The sequence below is a fragment of the Plecotus auritus genome (genome assembly GCF_963455305.1).
Source record: "Plecotus auritus genome assembly, chromosome: 1".
Classification (NCBI taxonomy): Eukaryota; Metazoa; Chordata; class Mammalia; order Chiroptera; family Vespertilionidae; genus Plecotus; species Plecotus auritus.
This window is the reverse complement of record NC_137770.1, coordinates 190,790,014-190,813,224: the sequence shown is the minus strand read 5'-3', so window position 1 is coordinate 190,813,224 and position 23,211 is coordinate 190,790,014. Positions and strand designations below refer to the sequence as shown.

General features: G+C 39.0%; 1 protein-coding gene across 9 annotated transcripts in view; it reads right to left on the bottom strand.

Annotated features, from left to right (window-relative positions):
- The window catches only part of WDFY3 (WD repeat and FYVE domain containing 3), a 284,218-nt gene that overhangs the window by 170,481 nt on the left and 90,526 nt on the right, over positions 1–23,211 (bottom strand). For all 9 annotated transcript variants that reach the window (XM_080682022.1, XM_080682020.1, XM_080682021.1 and 6 more), the window contains 2 exons: positions 15,346–15,556; positions 2,664–2,787 (listed from right to left, as the gene is read on the bottom strand). In XM_080682022.1, the coding sequence (XP_080538148.1) occupies positions 2,664–2,787; positions 15,346–15,525 (304 nt within the window). In that variant the 5' untranslated portion in view covers positions 15,526–15,556. Of the gene's footprint in view, positions 1–2,663; positions 2,788–15,345; positions 15,557–23,211 lie in introns of those variants that run through there.

Below are 23,211 nucleotides of genomic sequence, written 5' to 3'. Positions count from 1 at the left end.
GATGGTTCTGGAAGAGCGATTTGCAAGAAGATGAAACTGACAGAATATCTGATGTCTTCAATCATATTGAGGGGAGATTCAGAAAAATGGGAATAGAAATGAATGTGAGTAAATAAAATGTAGAAAACTAGTAAGAAAATAGTCAATTATTAACTCTGATGGAGGTGGGGGAGAAGTTCCCAAGAAAAGTAACCATAGCATACCACATGGCTCAACTTAGAACAGTGTTTTTATAGTCACAATAATGAATACTGATCTAGTAAAAATTATGACAGAGCAATGTTGGAGGGGTATAGGAAGTAACTGTAAGAATAATGGTAGTAAGCTTAAGAGCATAAAAGTCTCATTCTCTTGTGGAAAAGTCAGAAGACAGGATCTAAATGTGAAAAATCAAGGGCACATACTGTAAATATTATTTGTTTAGAGATAGAGGTAAATATTAAAAAAAAAGTTAAAAGTGTGAAAAAACAATTGCCTCTCAAGAGTGAGAAATGGGGATGAATCAGGATAATGTAAGAGAGATGCTGTTTTTAATAAATCTTTTAACCATTTGAATGTTATAACTATGTGCTTTATTAATTTTAACAAAAATAAAGAACAAATTTTTAAAAACATTTTATAACAAAGGAATTACTGTTACTATTGAAAAAAATAATTTGATGGGCTGAAAAGAGAAATGATTTCCCCAAAGAGATGTTAAAAACAGAAAATCAATTTCTCAGTATAATGTTTCCATAGAAGAAAGCTGTCAAACAACCATTAAAAACCCCCACAAATAACAAAATTAAGATAAAATCCCTCAAACATAATGCTAACTTAGAAAATGACTTAAATTACTAATTATAGTTAAAATCAAGAAAGCTTATTTTAATCTTAAGTAAAAAGAAAGATACTTTACAAAGTTTAAAATGACCTAATAACTATGAATATCAATAGTATTCAGGCAGCATTCATAAAAGGCCTAATGTATATAAAGCACTGGGGTAAATATTGTACGTTACATAAACAGCTTACGGTCTAATAATTCTATATAATAAAAGCCAAATGTGCAAATTGTCCCCTCGACTGGAGTTCCGCTGGGAGTTCAACAACGGCTCGACCAGTTGCTATGATGCACACTGAGAGGCTGCAGATGGGAGGTCGCAGGAGGAGGGGGCAGAGCAGGACCCACCAAGTTAGATGGAGGGGAGGGAGGGAGAGACCCCACAGGACTGGGGACAGAGATGGGCAGGGAAGGAGGGCCGTGCGAAAGCATTGCTTGGTTGAAGTAGAAATCCTGACCCCATTTTACAGACCCCAGCAGATTGTGTGTGGGGAGTGAGGGGGGTGAAGACAAAAGAGGGTGTGAGGGGACTGGAGACGGATGGAGAGCAGCGACATTTGACTAATAGCCTATTTACTTTTATTTTTGTTAATATATTTTTATTGATTTTAGAGAAGAAGGCAGAGGGAGAGAGAGATAGAAACATCAATGGTGAGAGAGAATCAATCTGCTGCCTCCTGCACGCCCCCTACTGGGGATTGAGCCTGCAACCCAGGAATGTGCCCTTGACCAGAATCAAACCCAGGACCCTTCAGTCCGCAGGCCATGGCTCTATCCACTGAGCCAAACCATCTAGGGCGACCCATGGCCTATTTAAAACAGCTGCAGTAGGCTGAGCCGGGGTCTCACCACGATGGTGTTAGCTGATAATGAGGGTGTCTCTCCTTATGTTTGGGTAATTGGAACTGCAGTGAAGTAAAGACACACCATGGAGCCTGCAAAGGGTTTCCACGCACACGATGCAATTTACTTCGTGTGGCAGCTGAAGAGGGTGAGCAGAGCCTTGGAAGGACATGAGGTCTCCAAGACAAGGGGCTGGAGGGAAAGTGTGTGCTGAGCATTCCACGCTGTGAGTTATAATCTATATATATAAAAGCCTAATATGCTAAGTGTCCGACCAAACAGTTGACTGACCAGTCACTATGACGTGCATTGACTACCAGGAGGCAGATGCTTCAACTGGTAGGTTAGCTTGCTGCTAGGGTCCAGCTAATAGGGACTGGGTGAGATGGGGCTGGAAATGCCCTAGAGCCCTTCCGCGGTCCCTCCCTGGCCACCATCCCCGATTGGGACTGGGTGAGATAGCCCTGATCGGCCCCAATCACTAGCCAGGCCAAGGGACCCCACCCAGGCACAAATTTCGTGCTCCAGGCCTCTAGTAGAAAATAAAGACACATACCCAAATATCACTCACAAATTTGAGAAACAAAAAGTACTTCAGAAGAGAAAGTTTTTTTCTTTGAGTAAGGGAAATAAGAAACATTCTATCAAAAAGGTGTGACTTAATCCAAAAAGTTATGACTTAAAAGATATGGCCCAATTCTGGGTTTGCCTTAAATGTCATGCTAAGAATTTGGATTTTGTTCAGAAGAAAGTATAGTTGAAAGAGTTGTGGGGAGGTGTGGCAGTGGTCCAAGGAAAGTAGCCTTCATAGAACTAAACTTAAAATTAGAAGATGTTGAAACCAAGAGAAGAATGTGTCTATAAGAATATGAATGAGATGGGTAATTGAAATCCCTGTGCCTAGAAGCAGGTCAATTTACTATTTAATTTTAATAGCACTTTTACCAAACTGTCAATTTTGGTAAAAGTCAGGCTTTGCTGTTTTCTGCAATAATACCTGTAGATTTGTTTGATGCTCTCCTTCGAATTTCTGTCACCATCAATCGTGAGACTTGTGTTGTGAACTGCAGAAGATCAGAAAATTTTTCTATCATTGTATTTGGCGGAGCATTTCCAAAGACCTGTAGATAAGAAAAAACAATTTTAATAAAGCATTGTCAACTTTTTCCTTTTATTCTGTTCATTTCAAAGTTTGGTGTGACTTGAAAATCAAGTAAAAAAAAAGTATGCTTAAAGAGTTTCTTTGAATCTAAAAAACATGTTTAAAAATACAACTCTTTCAATAAATCACGTCTAGCCACATTTCCTTATACATATTCATTTGTTGAATGAATGATTAAATAAATGAAATCTAAAAGCCAAAGACTAGTTATCCATATAATTTGAATCAATCTACTTAAGGAGCTTTAGAAGAAATAATGTTTCTCTGAAGAAATCTAAGTTAAGAATTTAGAGGACAGTGGTAAGGTTCTTGGATGGTTCACAGATAACATCAGATGGTGAAAAGCAGAGACTTATTTAGTATTACTAAGATCTAGGCTGAATATAGAATTCATTGACCTCGTCTCTTATCTCAGAATTTCTGAATCTAACCACAATAATTACCAGAGCACGACTGTTAGGAAAAAGACCAGCATAAAGAGAATGAATGAAAGGGTCATGAATCTTCCCCATCTCAGTATGTCCAAATCTTCCCAGCTTGGATTAAGTCACACCTTTTTGATGGACTGCTGCTTCTTTCCATTATTCAAAGGGTAAAGCTTTTTCTTCTGAAGTACTTTTTGTTTCTCAACTCCATGAGTGGTATTTGGGTGATGAGACATATTTTATTTATTTATTTATTTTTTACAAAAAACCTAAGACAAATGAATTTAGGAATAAATAGTTCTTAAAGATAAACTAGTATTCTTTCAGCAAAGAGAATAAGAAAAGGAAGCCTGTGCCCTGGCTGGGTGGCTCAGGTGGTTGGAGCATCATCCCTTACATCAAAAAGGTTGTGGGTTCACTTCCAGGTCAGAGCACATACCTAGATTGTGGGTTCGACCAGGGTACGTCCTGGAAGCAACTGATCAGTGTTTCTCTCACATTGATGTCTCTCTCTCACTCTCTCTCTCTCCCCCTGCCTCTTTCTCTAAAAATCAATTAAAAAAACAAAATAAAAATAAACATATCCTCAGGTGAGGATTGAAAAAAAAAATGAAACTGGATGGACTGTCACAGGAAAAGAAATGGTACTATAATGGCTTTATAACTAGGTGTACCGTAAAATATTGTTTAAATAAATGTTCTTTATAACTAAAAGGAAATTCTGTGTCTTTTAAAAGTATGATAGTTCTCTATTGCAATACCAATTGCACAGTGTTTTGTATTCTTACCTGTTCATATATGACTACAAAGGGAGGAAACCTACCTCACTCATCTTTGTACTACCTACCAAGCTACCACCCTGCCTTTTATAAGGATGTTCCCTAAATATGATTGTTCATTTATATGCTGCCTGCCCCCAAAACCAAATTCTAGAGAATGTTTAGGTAGCGTTGAAGGACACAAACTATAACATGAGAATATAAACTAAAAGTAAAAAAGAAATAAAACAAAAACAAGCAAATAAAAGACCAAGACTAGGGAATGGAATAGAAAAGACATTAAATAAAAATCTAAGACAAAAGACCTGTATATTTGCTATGTTTTAGTCATGAATTTGGCTTAAATACACAAAAAAGAAAACCTAGTCAATTATATGGTTCACAATGTCCTTAGGAAAGAAAAGTATGTATTTAGGGAAGTACCTCTATTCTTTATACTATAAAATTTTTCTTCCAAGGAACCTAATAAAAGGACATAACTTATAAGGTAACTAGTGGCCCAGTGCACGAAATTTGTTCACGGAGGGGGGGGGTTCCCTCAGCCCAGCCTGCACCCTCTCCAATCGGGGACCTCTTGGAGGATGTCTGACTGCCATAGGAATCCACAGGGATCGGGCCTAAACCGGCAGTCAGACATCCCTCTCACAATCTGGGACTGCTGGCTCCTAACCGCTCACCTGCCTGGCTGCCTGATTGCCCCTAACTGCCTCTGCCTGCCTGATCCCCCCTAACTGTCCTCCCCTGCCGGCCTGATCTCGCCCCCAACTACCTCTGCCTGCCTGATCACCCCTAACTGCCCTCCCCTGCCAGCCTGATCTCACCCCCAACTGCCCTCCCCTGCCGGCCTGGTTGCCCCCAACTGCCCTCCCCTGCCGGCCTGGTTGCCCCCAACTGTCCTCCCCTGCCGGCCTCATCTTTCCCCCAACTGCCCTCCCCTGCCAGCCTGGTTGCCCCTGCTTTCTTCTGCCAGCCAATTTGGTTCTGATTGGTTGGTTTTTATGCCAGTCAACATCAAAAGCTCCACCTACTAGGCAGCCATTGGCCTCTCACAGTTCACCCAGATTTGGTACTGACTGGTCAGTTTCTATGCCAGTAAGTGTCAAAAGCTCTGCCTCCTATGCAGCCATTGGCTCCTCACAGTTCACCCAGATTTTGGTTCTGATTGGTCGGTTTCTATGCCAATCAGCATGTCTGGGCCTATCTCCGGGCCTGATCGGAGAGGCAGGGCTGATCAGAAGTCCAGAGGAGGCCCAGAGAGAAACAGCGGCGTGGATGCTGGTGAAGCCTGGAGAGAAAGAGAGAGGCAACGGCTGATCAACAGCTGTTATGGAGGCTGCGGATCAGACCCTGCCTCTCTCTTCGGGCCTCTCTCTGGGCCTGATCTGCAGCCCCCTCAGTAGGCAGTGCTGGGTCGCCATGGCAACCCAGCACTGCTGCAGGACTGACTTCCAGTGTTCGGTTGAGCCTTTGGTCGGTTGTTACGGACCCTGGGTTTTTATATATTAGGATATCCTTGTAATAGAAGTGTTTCTTACATTCTTACAATAGATACTTTGTTTCTTATAACCTCTCTCAAATTGAACTGAAAGTACAAAAAAAAAAAAAAATGACACCAAACCACAAATCAAAAACACAGTAATTCAATTCTACAGGCTATACTTTTGTCCAGGTTTATAAGTCTGTTCACTAACTTGACACAGGAGTAATTGTAAATTATCTCAAAGAACAAATAATAGCCTTTATCAAGATCCCAGGGGGACTCTTCCCCCTCCCTACATGGGAGTCAGTTCTGTGGGACTCTTTCCCTCTCCCCATGTGGGAGTCTGTACTTGTTCTTCAATAAATTTCCACCTTTGCTATAAAAAAAAAAAAATCTCAGTAAGTTGTTTTTCTTTTAAGATTTTAATAAATGTTGTATGTTTACAGTTAACCTGTGTGCTATCTGTTAAATAAGACCCACATTCTTTAACACACAAACTGCAGGTCCATTAGAAATTGAGAAGCTAAAACAATGACACATGCTTGAATAGCCATTTTTACTTCAATTTAGAGATGAGTATGTAACTGTTTAATAAAGGTATTTATAAAACAATTGTACATTTTGCTCAGGCAATTATTTGGCCTTTTGTCAAACTGATTTCTATATAAAGTAGGTAAACATTTCCATTACCAAGAATATATTTGTTTATTTTGCTCCTAAGAATTAAGATCTATTTTGTTCCTAAGGATTATTAAGACAACTTCATAAAATAAATAGATCATGTCTTAAAAGATATAAAGATATGGTTTATCCAAGCAGTCTTCATGCTGAGTGAATAATACGCTGTTAAAAAAACTAAGTCCTATTTGCTAATCTAAAATGACATAAACGACTGTTAGTCTAGTGATCTAACACTACTGACTGATACATTCTGTCATTTATTCAGTCATAAATATTTATCCATCTCCTACATATGTCAGGCAATATTTAGAGTCATGAATACAAAGGTAAATAAAGAGTTGTGAATACCAAGGTAAATAAAACAAATACGATTCTTGTGCTCATGGGGTTCACATTTTAGTACAGGAGACAAACATTAAACAAGTTAATTTAAAAATGAAAATTATGTTAGATAGTGGTGCATTATAAAGGAAGTAGACAGGTAACTGAAAGGGGACTGCCTGGAGTGGGGAGAAGTTATCAGAAAAGGCTTCTCTAAGTGACACTGATGTGAAGGATGACACTGAATATAGACAAAGAGTCACAATTCAAAGGGCCATGAAGAGAGAGCTCTGGGTAGTGATAAGAGTTGTGCTGAGACCTCAGAGTGGACATGAAATTAGGGTGGATGTGGCGTCAAAAGGCTGGTGAGTCGGGAATGTTTTGAATGAGAGGGGAAATGGTACAAGATAAGGCTGGACAGGTACAGGGACTAAAATATAAATCTGACATTTTAGATAATACTAAATATATAAGTTAGCAAAGGAAAGAGAATTTTTGTGATTGATTTCAATAATTAAATCTAAAAATATTAGGTATGTATGCACCCTTCCACAAATAGTGGCATTTAAAAAATATATACAGTGCTTCAATCATGTACTTAAACGTGTGTCACAAAGGATGGAGCATGGAGCTGGTAGTCAGGAGGCTTGAATTCTCCTTGGCCTCAGTGACTACTGGTCAAATTTTTGTGGTTCCTTCATCTGTCAAGGGAGAGAGTTGAGCAAGAGATTGCTGGGTAATGTATTCAACTCAGAAAGGATGATTCCAAAGAGATATGTGATGTTCACAACTCAGATGAAAATAAAAACAGCAGTAAGGAACAAAAATGCCTTCTAGCAAATGCAATAAAAATAATTATCATATGCCCTGGCCGGTGTTACTCAGTGGTGAGAGTATCCTGAGGGCCCATGCACCTGAGGGGTTTCAGGTTCAATCCCCGGCACTAGTTGGGGAGCATGTGGAAGGCAACCAATTCATGTGTCTCTTTCATATTGATGTTTCTCTTTCTCTTTCTCTCTCGTTCCTCTTCCCTCCCTCCTTTCCACTCTCTCTAAAAAAAGAAAATCAAAGGAAAAAAATACTAGTATCCTCAGGTGAGAATTGAATAATAATAATTATTAGAATTATTATTACCATTAAATGATCATTTACCATGTGCCTAGCAGTATTCAAATACTTGACATGTAATGTCATTTCAATCTCAGAAAATCTTATACAGGATCTCCATTTCACAGATAAGAAAAAGTAAGGGTTGGAGAAGTTAAAAAAGTTAAGCCAGGTGGTGGTGGAGCCAGATTTAAAACTAGTCTGTCTGATTCTAAGCCATGTTCTTAATCACTCAGTACCATATTGTCTCAATTAAACTTCACGTGAACCCTATCACTGTCACTTTGCAATGTCCGCCTTATGGGGAGAATAGCATGGTTTGACTTATTTTTAGAAAGATAATTTTTAATATCCATCTACATAAATTTCAGAAAATTTCCTGATATCTCAACTAAACATTTCTGGCATACTCGGGGAGAACAATTTTTTTTTTAAATATATTTTTTTATTGATTTTTTTACAGAGAGGAAGGGAGAGGGAGAGTTAGAAACATCGATGAGAGAGAAACATCAACCAGCCGCCTTTTGCACACCCCCCACTGGGGATGTGCCCGCAACCAAAGCACATGCCCTTGACCGGAATCGAACCCGGGACCCTTGAGTCCGCAGGCTGACGCTCCATCCACTGAGCCAAACCGGTCAGGGCGGGGAGAACAAATTTAATGGTGTTATCTAATGGCATGCATAAAGTAGAAGCTCAATATGTAGTTGCTGTAGAATGAAGCTTTTAAGTAAAAATTTATTAGATATAACTAGTAAAAGGAGGTGGGAATTCTGGCCGTTTTCTAAAATGGTGTCTTTTGTCCCCTAAATACAATATATGTCATATCTAAAATTAAGTTACACAGTATGACCAATAAATAATTGCAATATAAACAGATTTTAAAAATTTACAATGAAGATGTAATTGTGTTATTTTATCTCGTAAATGAGCTAAGATTTCTTATCAATTAATATAAATACTTAGGGAAACATTTATGTTACACTCTTCTTGTTTCTCAGAAGGACACCAACTTAGGGGATAAAAACTGAGAATGCTTCCCTCAGTGCCTTCCTCTCCTTCTGGGATATGCCTGCCTCATGAGAACATGCACTTCTCCTCTGCTCTGAGTGTGGCCTGCCACTGTCCACTTCTTCTAGCAACTGGGTAGGTAAAAATAACTATTTCAGGGGTAAATTTAATCCTTTGTTGGACAGACCTATTCTCTGTTGTCAACTGTATTGGTATCCTATCTTGTAAAAGAGTAATATGCAAATTAACCATCACTCCACCACACCCACAAGCCACGCCCACAAGCCAATGAGGAGTGAATATGCAAATAAACCCAACCAAGATGGCTACGGCCACAGAGAGCAGGAGGGAGGCATGGGTTTCCCCAGCAATGGAGGAAGACAAGCTTTCCGCCTGCCCTTGCCGGCCTAGGCCTCCACTCAAGGCTACAAAGTTTCAGTGATAGAAGATACATAAATCCAAACAGAAATGGCGGCAGCCACAGAGCTGGAAAGAGCAGGAGGCTCGGGTTGCCCGCGGCGATGGAGGAAGCCAAGCTTCTACAGCCCTGGCCGGCCCAGGCCTCTGCTTAAGGCTACAAAGTTTCAATGATAGAAGATACATAAATTCCAACAGAAATGGCTGTGGCCTTGCCTTGGAGCAAGCAGAAGGCTTGTCTCCACTACAGGCTACGAAGTTTCAATTGTAGAAGATACATAAACCCCAGATACCAGGGCCTCTGCTTGGGTCGCCTGGGGGCATGGCTGGCCTGCAAACCACCACAGGCCCCTCACCCAGGCCGCCCCACGCCCCAAGGGAACCCTCACCCTGATCTGGGACACCCTTCAGGGCAAACCAGCTGCCCCCACCTGTGCACCAGGCCTCTATCCTATCTAATAAAAGAGCAGATTGACCATCACTCCAACACACAAGATGGCTGCCCCCATGTGGTTAAAGATCCTGCCCCCATGTGGACACAAGATGGCCACCACAAGATGGCCAGCAAGGGAGGGCAGTTGGGAGGGACCAGGCCTGCAAGGGAGGGCAGTTGTGGGCGATCAGGCCAGCAGGGGAGGGTAGTTAGGGGTGACCAAGCCGGCAGAGGAGGGAAGTTGGGGGCGACCAGGTCTGCAGGGAAAGGCAGTTGGGGGGGACCCAGGCCTGCAGGGGAGAGCAGTTGGGGGGGACCAGGCCTGCAGAGGAGGGCAGTTGGGGAGGACCCAGGCCTACAGGGGAGAGCAGTTGGGGGGGACCAGGCCTGCAGGGAAGGGCAGTTAGGGGTGACCAGGCCTGCAGGGGAAGGCAGTTAGGGGCAAACAGGCTGGCAGGGGAGCAGTTAGGCATCAATCAGGCTGGCAGGGGAGTGGTTAAGGGGGTGATCAGGTTGACAGGCAGAAGCGGTTAGGGGCAATCAGGAAGGCAGGCAGGCGAGCAGTTGGGAGCCAGCAGTCCTGGATTGTGAGAGGGATCCCAGATGGGAGAGGGTGCAGGCTGGGCTGAGGGAAACCCCCCCCCCCGTGCATGAATTTCGTGCACCAGGCCTCTAGTCCTATATAATAAAAGGCTAATATGCAAATCAACTGAATGGTGGAACAACCGGTCGCTATGACACTCACTGACCAACCACCAGGGAGCCGATGCTCAATGCAGGAGATGTCCCCTGGTGGTCAGTGCCAGAAGCCAGACTGATGGCTGGTGAGCTCAGCAGTGGTGGCGGGAGCCTCTCCCACCTCCGCAGCAGCGTTTAGGAGGGTGCAGGCTGGGCTGAGGGACCCCCACCCAGTGCACAAATGTCGTGCACCAGGCCTCTAGTTATGTAATAAGTAGGAAAGCTGTATATATGTAAATAGTTCCCTTTCTGACTCCTAATCTGTCTCTCATTTGGTTCTAAACTTGATTATCCTTCCTCTAAAGCTAACAATTTAAAAAATAAAGGTCATGCCCTAGCCAGTTTGGCTCAGTGGATAGAGTGTCAGACTGAAGGAACTGGGTTTGATTCCAGTCAAGGGCATGTACTTTGGATGCAGGCTCCATCACCAGCCCTGGTCAGGACGCTTGCAGGAGGCAACCAATCGATGTGTCTCTCTCACATTGAAATTTCTCTCTCTGTGTCTCTACCCCTCCCTTCCACTCTCTCTGAAAATCAATGGCAAAAATATCCTTGGGTGAGGATTAACAACAACAACAAAAAAGTAAAGGTCACTTGTGAGCGATTAAAAAAAAGACACTGTTTTCAACTTAGATACTTCTCAAATATAAATGAGAAGTAAATTCAAAAACTAGGGAGTTGCTAAAAGAACATCTAATTAGCAAAGGTTATATTTTAAAATACACAATAAAGTATAACATCTACCAAGGTATTTAACAATGCAGTTAATTTTTAGATGACCAAAATACTATTTTTTAAAAAATAAATTTAAACCAAGTATTTTTTCTATAAGCTTCTGTTTGTGGGCTTAAAAGTTAATTATTTTTAAGAATGCTGGATAAATATTATTCAGCTATTTTCAGACTGCACGATGACCTTTCAGTGGGAGAGAATCAGTGAGAGGGAGGACAGCAGTCTCCTTGCAGGACTGTGATGGAGATCGTAGGAGGCAGATGAAGAACCCAGCATGAAACTGGCCCAGAAAAAGGACTCAACACATGTCATTTCTCAACCTGTGTCTCATAAAGGCAAAAACCACACACTGAAATAACACTACTGAGAACACTTTAAAAATAATTCTGGAGATAGATGCCCATGTCTTAACAGTAAGATAGTTTATTTTAAAATTAGCATAAATCAAGCAAAGTCTCAAAAGTGAATAGTACAATTCCTTTTTAGCAATCATGGCTCTATAGCCACAATGAACCATTCATTTATCAAAGCTATTTCTTACTAATAGAGAATGCTAATGTCTAAATGGTCAAACATTGCATAAATATGGCTATATATTGCAAAATGTAGTGGATGTGATGGCTTATTTAAAGACACTTTTTTTTTTTTAGGTTAATGATGAATATCCAATGAATAGTTTATATATATTTATTAATTGGTCACAATTAAAATAACTTACTATCTTTTCATTAGTTAAGAGAAAAGTGAGTCTTTATGGTATTTAAATCACATAAGAGATGTAAGGCAAGGCATATATGTGCTTTTAATCAGCCAATTAAAAACTTTTGATTTAAAAGAATTTAAAGTTAATGAGACTTAAGACAATTTAGAATGCAAGAGAACTAAGTCAAACAGTCTAACAGAGGACAATCACCAAAGCATCTAAAATCTACTCTTCAAAAGAAGACATACCTGTACAATTATTCTCTCCTAATACTCACTTGACTTGACTGTAGAAACCTAACTAATGAAACTCATTGGATACATATGTAGGACATTACCTATCAATTTATGCTAATAGATGAAACTTGAATTGGCCTAACTATTCTCAACTAACTACTCAGCAGCCAACAGTACATAAACTAAACCAAACTAAACAAACAAACAAACCAACTTTCCAGAACTGGTTCCAACCAAAATTAATGACTGGTTACCCCAACAGGACTTGAAAAAAATGGTTTGTCCACAATCAGTTCTCTCTCCCATTTTCAAAACAACTATTTTAAATGTTTCCTCACCTCTCCTCACGTTCCTTCTCACCATCTCCTCCATCATCATTCTTACCTCTTATTTCATAGATTAAAAAATGAACATTCTCTGATAAATATATTAGTGTTTCTATCCTCTAGTCCTATCCTACCTAATCCCATAGGTGACATGTGAACTAGTCTCTCTCTTACTATGTTCCTTCCTTTTACTTACCACCCCAGCAAAACCTCAACCCCAATAAATAGTGTATCTATCTGCCTTCTCTAACTTCCACAGGCTGCTGAACGCCTGGAAAGAGAAAAATCACACACCAGCATGGATAAGATCTGGTACAAACTTATTATCTCCAACTTTCACTGGGCCCCCAATACTCTTTTATGTTCCTTTCCCATTGTCTCTCTCATTCCCTTTCATTAATATTCCAAACCATCACAATTTCCTTAAGTCCCTTAGTTAACCTACTTCCTCAAGACTCTGAACAGACCACACATTCTGTTAATAACTACAGGAAATTGAGGTCATTAAACAAGATCGTATTCAACTTCCCATTATTCACACCCAACAAAATACATATGCTTTCCCACAGGATGAGCTCTTTTTCTAGCTGTAGGCTCAGCCACCTATCTGACTCCATGCTCTCCTACCTCAATCATTTTCTCTCTCTTGAAAATTTACACATGGATAATATGAATGTTTAGTGAAAGAAGGGTCGCCCAAAAAGGATACAGAAGAGGTACAGGTCAATGGCAGTACAAAAAGAATCCGTAAGTATATACTTTGCTAAGCAAAATAAGCCAATCAGAGAAAGACAAATAGCATATGATCTCACTTATGTATAGAATCTAAAGAACAAAATAAACTGACAAACAAAATAGGTCCAGAAGTATGGAAGCATGGAACCCACTGACAGATCTCAGAGGTGAGGGGGGAGGGATGGAAGGGAAGAGATTAACCAACGAATATATATGCATATATGCATAACCCATGGACACAGACAATAGTGTGGGGAAGGCCTAGGGTGGGGTGGGGGCTGGAGGGGGGAAAAGGGAAGGGAAAATAACCACAATACATTTTTTAAAAATCAACTCCTTGGACTGTTTATAGACACTGGTACATATTAGAATGTTTGTTGCCTTTTACCTTGACTCATCCTTTAACTTCTTACTTGAAATACATTCTTGGTTAAATTATTACTGTTAATTCTAATCTGACTAATGCTTATCTTTTTAAAACTCAAGAATCACATCACATTCTTGAGGGAGACTTCCCTTCCCTGATCCCATCAGACTTTCAGATAACTCTCTTTCCAGGGTGCCACATTAACCCTCCTGCATCTCTAACACCACCTTTCTTTGTTGCTGTGTTCTCTGTTTCTGTGCTGATCTCTTCTCCCACAGAATTCTATGCTTAGCTTCCTCATTATACTTGAGCTTCACAAGATTAGACTGTTTTATCTCAGAAACTCCAGTGCATAGTACAATGTATGGCACAATGTTTATTTATACATCTATATGTACAAAAGCCAAGTGACTGGAATGACGGAATGACCAGTCGCTATGACATGCACTGCGGCAGCCAACCGGCCCAATCAGGGCCCTGTTCAGCGCCCCCCAACATCACGCGACCCCTCCCCCAGGTCGGCCTGCCCCTGATCGCCCCGCCACCCACCCCAATCAGGGGCAGGGCCAGCTGAACAACCTCCAACGTCCCCTCCCCGCCACAGGCCCGGCCCAATCAGCCCCCATCGGGGCAGGCCAGCTGGACCCTAACCATGCACGAATTCATGAACCAGGCCTCTAGTTTAACATAAATAGGTACCAATGTTTAGACAACTATCACACCACAGCTGAAGCCTACTCTAATATGAAAGACAATACAAAGAAAAAAGTAATTTGGAGAAAAATAACAATGTAAGAAGTTCAAGAAATTTTGAAAAAATTTTAGTGTTTTCAGAGGAATGGGAGAAGATACTGCACAATTTTAAGAGAATAAAAGAAAGTATTCAAGGAAATTAAAAATATAAAATAAGGTTAATCTAAAAGAGTTAGTTTAGGGCAAGGGAGGGAAATATAGGGAGACAGAGGGGAAAGAAGACCTGGGGGGAGATAAAAAGAAAGGGAATTGGGGGAGAGAGAGAAATGAGAAGGGAGGGAAACAGAGACATGCAGAAAGGACAGAAATGGAGACAGTTACAGTATGAAATCTGGGGAAAATAAGTTCTACAAGAGTGGGAATAATGGTGGTATACTATAAGGTCCATCTGTGAACACTATTCACACCACAGTCAGTCAGTATAAGCACAAATACTGTTTAAATAAATGTATACTACATGAAAAGGACAAGGACGAGGACAGCATATACTAGTGAGTATATATATGTATGCTTGTTATAGTTTGGAAGAATGGGGAATTTAAAAAAGCTAATTTTCATAATCCTCAGTAGGAAGTCAATTAAGACTGCATAATCAAGAAACCAGCAGTAAAAGTATGTTATTTAAAAGCTGAGAGAGCTAAAAGTGGCAGCAGCAATTAGCAGTGGAGAGCAGTGGGGCACCTCTTAGCCTGCGGAACTACTTGACTTTTTAACCTATGTACTTGTACACCTTTGATAAAAACTTAAAAATGATTTTTAAAATCCCCACCAAGATTGCTACATGTATCAACTTGATAAAATACAATAAAACACTAACTCTATTTAGACTCTCTAGGGCCTGTAACTATCTTCTTTCAATCTCTGATAGAAAACCTGCCAAACAAGAAAGAAAACTGAAATGATTCCTTAAAAGTGTACAGAGCATTTGGGCAATTGCACCACTTGGTGCGATAAAATCGTCACTTCAAAAATAATGGAAATAACAAATGTAATTTACAATCTATCCCTCCTCCCAAACTCAACCATTAGAGGAACCTTTTACAAAATGCTCAGTTTTCCTTTTATCTGTAAGAACTAAGTAGAGTTCATTCTGACCAGGTCTCATATCAAGTCATACTACTTTATAGCAAATTGATAGGAAGAAATGAAAACATCAAGCTTCTTAAAGATTAACTCATTCAATCACTTTTCCTACCTGTGACTTATTATGACCTTAAGATTCTGGTGGTGCCACCCAGTCCTGGAAGGCATGTGCTTGGCAACCTGGACTCACCCTGTTAAACACTGGCAGCATCATGTACAGCTTCTCCTCTTGTTCCTTCTGAGTCATGTGCCGAGGAGGATGGCACAACTCAGTGAAGAGCCGGCGGAGGTGCATCAGTCCCAAGGCGTTGTCCTGCGGGCTGCACTCCTCCTGCCTTGGGCGCCCCATGATCCTCTTCACCATGTTCATCTTGGCGGCCTGGTGATGAACACTTGTAATCCTGCAGAAAGATGTTCACCAGAAACAGTCAAAATGCCACTGTCTGATCAGGTCAAGCATTCCTGCGGAGCTTATAACAAGTCTGAAAAGTAGAAAATTCCGACTAAAATACTGTTTCTACTTCTTTAAAAAGAAAAAGTAGAAAGGCAAAGATAATTCACATACATCTTTCTAAATGACAAATTATAATTATGGCACAACTATCCTACTAGCTTTGACACAATTTGTATAAAATGTAAACCATTAAATGTAAAACATTAACTGGGCAAATGTTTCCAGTTAGTCATATCAAGTTCTACAAAAAAAGGGATCACAAATCTTACTATTAATATGTTGCTGAGTAGCTAAATACATGTAAAAAAATGAAAGAACAGAAAGTTCACCCTTACCTCAAAGCATCCAAACAAAGAACTCCATCCACACAAAAAAACAAAACATAGTTTTTCTATTTTTAATTTATATATTTTTTCTAGAAAAGGATTATACTTAGGTACCTGCTAAAGAGATTACTTTATGTTATAGTCTGAAAATACATAAAACTTAACTAAAATGATATCCCAATATATTCTACAAATCACATGACTGAAAATTATGTAACTGAAGACCACTTTTTCAAACTGTGGCTTAAATCCCTTTGGTAGGATATGTTAATTCATTTAGTAGGTCATGATGAGTATTTTAAAAATGAAATAAAAGATATTAGAGTACATATAGTAAGGGTAATTATTATTTAATGAAATAATAATTAATAACTATTTTTTAGGTAAGGGGGTTTTTGTGTGTACTGCATCATAATATAAAATGTATCCCTGGCTAGAGCTGCAGTTAAGAAATAAATAAACCGACCACTTGGTTAGAATATATACCAGAATCAATAACACTAAGCTTTCAGAAAGCACCATCAGCCCTTTTCAACCACCACTCACTATGCCAGCATTTAGCTAATTTCAGACACAAAAACAGGATATCTCACAAAAGGATTCAGGAAAGCTGGGAAGACATTCTGGATACACAGAATCTGGAAGAAAAGCAATTTGCTTTTTCATCTGTGGAAAAGCAGGAATAACCTGAAGATTCATTTTAAATCTTGCTACATAACCACATAAGCCAGTATGTCATTTCTTTAAAAAATGAAAGACTGCTACAAGGCTAGAGCTTTTTTTACTAAACATCTGACTTCTGATTTTTTAAAACTATAAGAAGAATTAGTATCTTAAACATGTGTCCTTGAGAATTTTGAGTGACTCTGTATTGGGCTACAAGCATAGGCTTATGCACTATAGCTGACTGCAAAAGGAGGCCATGATGTGACTCATCACAGGTGAGGAGTAAAAAGACATACTCTGCTTAGAGTTCTGCTAATGGCTTGTCTGTGCTGAGCCAACACTGTGCAAAAAGCAGTTAATACACTCTCTAAGAGGTCCAATCTCAGGGAAGAATGCTTAGACATAAAGGCAAAGGCCAGGGGGCGGCTCTGAATTATAAAATGACAAACAAGTTAGTCCAGTTCAAAGCTGTTTTTGGAAAATAAGCAAGTCCTTTAAATATAAATAAAAAGATTTAAAAAATATATTCAAATAGCCTACTATGTGCTGGAGGGTGCAGTCCTAAAAATCCCCAGAACAAAAACAAAATTTGAAGTGAATTACACGTTTGTAAATTAGCTAACATTTTACATTATGCATAGCTCTGCTCTTTTTCCTTAGCCTATAGCCAGAGTTCATAATCTAGAAGAGTCTGTGGTTAGGGATTAGGGAATTCATGATCTCCGATTCTTTAAAAATGTTTTCTAAGAGATCCCCAGCTTTCAAAGGAGTCTGTATCATTAAAAAAAAAAAAAAAAAAAAAAAAAAAAAAAAAGTCAAGCATCACTCTATATGTAGAGAACTTCAAAGCACTTTCACATCATCTCCTTTTTTCTTCATTCCAACTTAAGCAAGTGTACAGAAGATAGGATTATTCTACCTTTAAGGGAGGCCAAAGACAAGAACAACTTGCTCAAAATTTCACACTGAAAGGGAATTGTATGAGAATCCAGACCTTTACCTTCTGGTCAAGTGCCCTTCCCCAATCTACTCATGTTTATGTGCTAACTTTAAATTACAGAATTCTCAGAAACTGTGACTCTATTATATTTATTATTTAGTGCCAAGTAACAATTAGAATGTGAAAGAAATCTTTTTGCTTTTTCAGAATATGCCCTAAAATAATCAGCTTTCATCCCATTAAAAAGAAAACAAAAAACATGATCACATATTGACAAACATTGACAAAATGTAATCGAGCTATTGCACCATCGTTATTTAATATTTATCAGGTACAAAAGGATAGGTATCAATTAGCTAAAAGGGTTTACAGGTATTTCTCAATTACTCAGATAATCTCAGTAATAGAAAAAAGATTCCTCCCTTTCTCCTAATTTACCAAGAAACACTTAAGCACACCAGCTTGCTGAATCATTGCTTTGTCTGCACTTCAATGTTTATATTTAAAGTACTAGAGGCTCAGTGCATGAAAATTCATGTGCTCCGGGGGAGGGGGGGGTCCCCTCAGCCCGGCTTGTGCCCTCTCGAAGTCTGGCCTCCCTCTGCAGGAGGTGACCAGGCTGGCTGATCAGGGGACAGCACCAGCTGGTGAGCGGCCGGCCCCGCCCCCCATCGCCCCACTGCTGCTGCTGGTCACTGCCCCCCCGCCCCCACCGCATCGCTGTCCCCTCCCTCTGCCTGCTGGCAAGTGCCTTGGCTGGCCTGGTGCTGCCTGCTCGCTGGCTCCGTCCCCCACCAACCGGTCATTCTGCCATTTGGTCAATTTGGATATTACACTTTTATTATATAGGATTATTATATAGGATATTCAGACCAAGAACTATCATGTTTTAAATACTCTTCAGGAGTAAAAGACTTCTCAGTCAAAGCAGTAGAAACATGCCCATATAAGATCAGTAAATTCAGGTGGAAGGCTCTCAACCCTTGAATCTTGGGCTTCTCTCATCTGTAAAATCTTTTTTCAAAACCTTTGTGTAATGCATACATAAAATAACATCATTTCTATAAAGTGCAAAGCACATTAGTTGCATTTAATAATTTTTAAATTTCTTTTCTTCCTTCAGCTTGATCACAAAACATTTAATTCTTTTCATTTACATTTTTAGTAAGTATTTAAGCAAGTAAGAGAAAGGAAACGGCGTATACTCTTATGGTAGTAGTATGTTTTAGAGACTTATAAAATGATAAAAAATTAAGGGAAAATTTATTTCTTAGTTGAATGCCCAATAAGAGGTTTCTAAAGCAATATAGAAGAGATATGCAAAATATAATAATGAGGACAAATAGAATGATTATTTTGGGGTAATGTTTTAGGGGTTTTCAAAATATTTATAAAGATTATTATGTATAAGAACTCTATTTTGTTTCACAAGAGAAAATATTTGCACTGCCAACAGGGGGTTATTTAAATAGCAATGAGGTAAAATAGCAATGAGCCCAGGCAGTATTTCTTTTCTAATCTCTTGTGTTAATGCTTGAAAATCCCAGACACTAACTATCCCCACCCAAAATCCTTTAAATAGTTTACCACTACTTAAACTATAGAAGGGTATAAAACAAGTAAATAGCTTAAATTTTTAAAATGTATGTCAATTAACTAGCAGTCTTTGAGTAGCATAGGTAAAAAATTTTCTAAGTAACTCCTTAATTTCACAATAATAAAAAAAAAAAGGTTAAGGGAAATCTTATACTTTCATCAAAAAAACTATAAGTAATTGCTCAGGTTTTTTATTTTTCCTTAAGCTTTCTGGGGGAAAATTCTATATTTTTCTTATACTATGAAGAGTAAAGGCTAAACTTCTTGAACTTTTTAAGAATGAAGGCAAAAATTTAGAGAGGCTCCCGAAGATCTGGACATACAACCCAGCAATCTAACATATACACTGGAAAAGAACTATAGACACAGCCCTGAGTTAGAACTTAAAACTTCTACCTGCTGAAGCATGATTTTTTGCCTTTCAAGAAGTCATTATCCAATTTTAGCCTCATCTTTGAGATATTACAAGATTAGCCATCTCATTTATATTCCCAACATTCCCTCACCCTTCTTACCACATGTGTGAACTCATCCTATACATATACTGGTCCTGAATTTAAGAGTTTCTCAAAGTATCTTTTCAGTGTGCTTTATCTTCTCTCTTCATAGACAAAAGCATATTCCGGAGTCAAAAGCAATGTGCCTCCCTTTAAGAACACTTCCCTTAGCTATGATTTCCAATTGAGCAACCAGTGTTGCCATCTTTCTGACACCTTTCTAAAACCCCTCCTTCTAGGGCTCCCATTGCTGTTTTGGGAGCCCCAAAGCACATTTACTCTAACAGTTGAATGGCAGGTTATTTGATATGATTAACATAGTATAATTAAATTATGTTATGGAATAAAAATAAACTTGTGTAAGTTGACCTGACAGCTCCATTATTCTCTAAAAGTTTATCTTTATACAAATTCTGTATAAAAGACCTACAAAAGAGTTTCTGTAGCACAATGGTTCTATAATTTGTGACTGCCTAATACTGACATGTTTTGCATTCTACATATCTCCCCTAACCTCTACTTTAAGCCAGTCAGCTCTGTGGTCACTTAGTTATCAGTATCCTCAGTGGACAGCACAGTGCAGGAGAGACTGACCTCATGAGTGGGATGCATATTAACAGGGCTACAACCTTCACAGCTATATGCTAGACCGATTACCACTAGGAATTTCTCTATTACAAACTGTCACATTCTGAAATTGCACGCTGAGATAACTATCACACTCCCTAAATCTGTGGTCTTAGCTGGAATCACTTACTGACTTCCCCCAATTCTCCCATTCTTCAGCAGAGATCAGACAATGTTTAATCTCTTCAATGACATTCTCAACTGTGCCTTCACTTCCCTTGCACTCCTGGGCTATACACATTCCCACCCATTATTCATGCCTGGATGAATCCAACCACATAATTTCTCCATTTCTAATTCTGGGTTACTGGAAACTGGGGAGAAAATCCTACAAATGTACAGACTGGTTACAACATCAATTTATGTTTTTCTAAAATTATTATTTACATAATAAAAGCTAATATTTTTCATATGGAAGAAAAATTAATTCCAAATGTATTAAAGATCTAAATATAAACAAACAATAAAACATTGGAAGCAAATATAAAAGTAAATATAATTTAGGGTTGATTCTATTTAAAAGGAAAAAAGAAGACAGATTTATAGCTAAAAATATCACAAAGTAAAAAGACAGGCAACAAATAATTTAAAATATTAGCAATCCTTATAGCAAAGTATTAACAACTAGGCTATTCATGAACCTCTTAATATCAACAACCTGAGAGCAAAATAAGAATGAAATAGAAACAGTCTATTCCCAGTAAAAATACTACATATATGAAATGCAACACAACACATATGAAAAGGTCCTTAAAATCAGTAATAATCAGAGAAATGCAAATTAAAACTAAGTACAACTGTTTACTCATCAGTTAGGCAAAAACTAATAGGATTTATAAAATCCATAGTATTAATAGGAAAACGGAAATGCACACACTATTGATTAGAACAGAAATCAACAGTCTTTTTTAGGGCAATATGATAGTATTAACACACCTACTCTTTATCTAATTAAAACGTCTTCCAGGAAGCTATCCCACAGCAATACAGTAAAAGGTGGTTTACTAGATTGCATGTTATTTAATTGTTTATAATGATGAAAAGTTAGAAATAGGCTAGTCCTTTAATTGATGAATAGGTAACTCAAGGTACATCTGTATTATGGAATGATATGGTTCTTAAAAGTTACAAGAAAAAAGTTAAAATTTAATAATCAGGGTTTCAGCAACAAAATGTAAAGAGCTTAGAAGTCATCACTTTTGTCCTCTAACAAGAAACAGTTGAACAAACTGGAAATCTGGGATGTTTCCCGACCCCTCAAAGAACTGACACTGCAGGGAAACCAAGCCGAAACCCAGAGGGACATGGCATCCAGAGAGCCACGGCTGAAACCTGCTTACATGGAACAAAAGTCTCCAGAACCACAAACTGGCAGGAACACTGATGATTGCTCGAGGTTGACAGTGGGCTAGCACGTGAGAGAGAAACTCCTGGGGGCTAGTCTTAGGGTACCCCCCTCAACTTCCCTTCGTTTGCACCTCCAGGCACCCCACCAGAGATTCTCACAGAGGGGATCTGAGAAAGCTCCCCTCCTGCCTCTGACAGATGGAGGGGAAGAGTAATCATTGGGAAATGTTCCCAGAGCATTCTACATAACAAGGATCTACTTACTCTCCAGAGTAAAATACTTCACCTTGTCGCCCCTGGGGAAAGGGCATTTGTCTCAACCCAGACCCTCTGGGAGGGGGAAGGCAACAGCCCAGCAGAAACACCTGTGGGGGGTCACAGGCCCACTAAGACACTGAGATACAATAAAAAGAGTATAAAAACTGTTTCCCTCTCCCACACTTTATTTGCAACCACACCAAGAGGGCTCTAAAAAACAACTGAAAGGAAATGCTAGGTACTGAAAGCACTATAACAAATATGAAGAACGTTCCGATGGGCTCAACAGTATATTGGACATGGCCAAAGAAAGAATCAGTTAGTTTGAAAATAAATCAAAGAAACTCCCAAAAGGAGAAGAGAGAAGGGAAGATAGGCATATTTGAAGTAATAATGGCTTAGTACTTTGCAAAATTAATGACAGACACCAAACCAGAGGTACAGGAGGCTAAGTGAGTAGAGAATATCGAGCAAGGTAAATATCTACAAGATTACGTAACCTAGACATATCATATCAAACTGCAGAAAATTAAAGATAGATGTCATGATTATGAAAGAGGCTGGAGTGTGAGAAGTGGGGAAGGGGAAGTTCCTTACCTATAAGAGAACAAGGATAAAAATTACAGTGGATTTCTCATCCAAACATGCATGCAAGAAGAGAATGAAGGAAAATACTTTAAATGTTGGAAGAAAAACCTACCAGCCTAGAATTCTACACCCAATGGAATTATCCTTTAAAAGAAAAGGAATAAAGAATCTCTCAAACAAAGGAATAAATGAAGATAAAATAAAATCTTTCATTATTGTTAACTGATCTAAAAAAACCCCCTGTTTTTAAAGTAATAATAGTAATAATGTATTGGGCGATTATAGTTTACAAACTAGTAAGATGAGTGACAGCAATGTCATAAGGGATGAAGAGGAGAAATTGGGAGTCTGTTATAAGACACCCTCTATACCTCAGTGATAAAGTGTTATTTAAAAGCAGACAGAGTAGTAAAATATGTATAGCAAGCATGTCAAACTCAAAGGCTAACATGGGCCAAATAAACAAGGTTTAAGTTTATGTGGGCCAGAAAAAAACAAAAGCTTCAATTTTCATAGAAACAGGTTTATTTCGATAGAGACATGCTGAATACAAAGGGCTGAAATAAATGAGTAATCGTTAACATAAAATAATAGAACATTTTAATAAAAATTAGTATTTTTTATGAACATTAACTTACCAGACACTGAATAACTGCACAAATTAATAAGCGTAATGCAAATAAACCTATTTTTCTTGTTCTCCAAAAGCAAAATATTTTCTGTTGTGCACACCAAACAAGTTAATACAAGATTAATG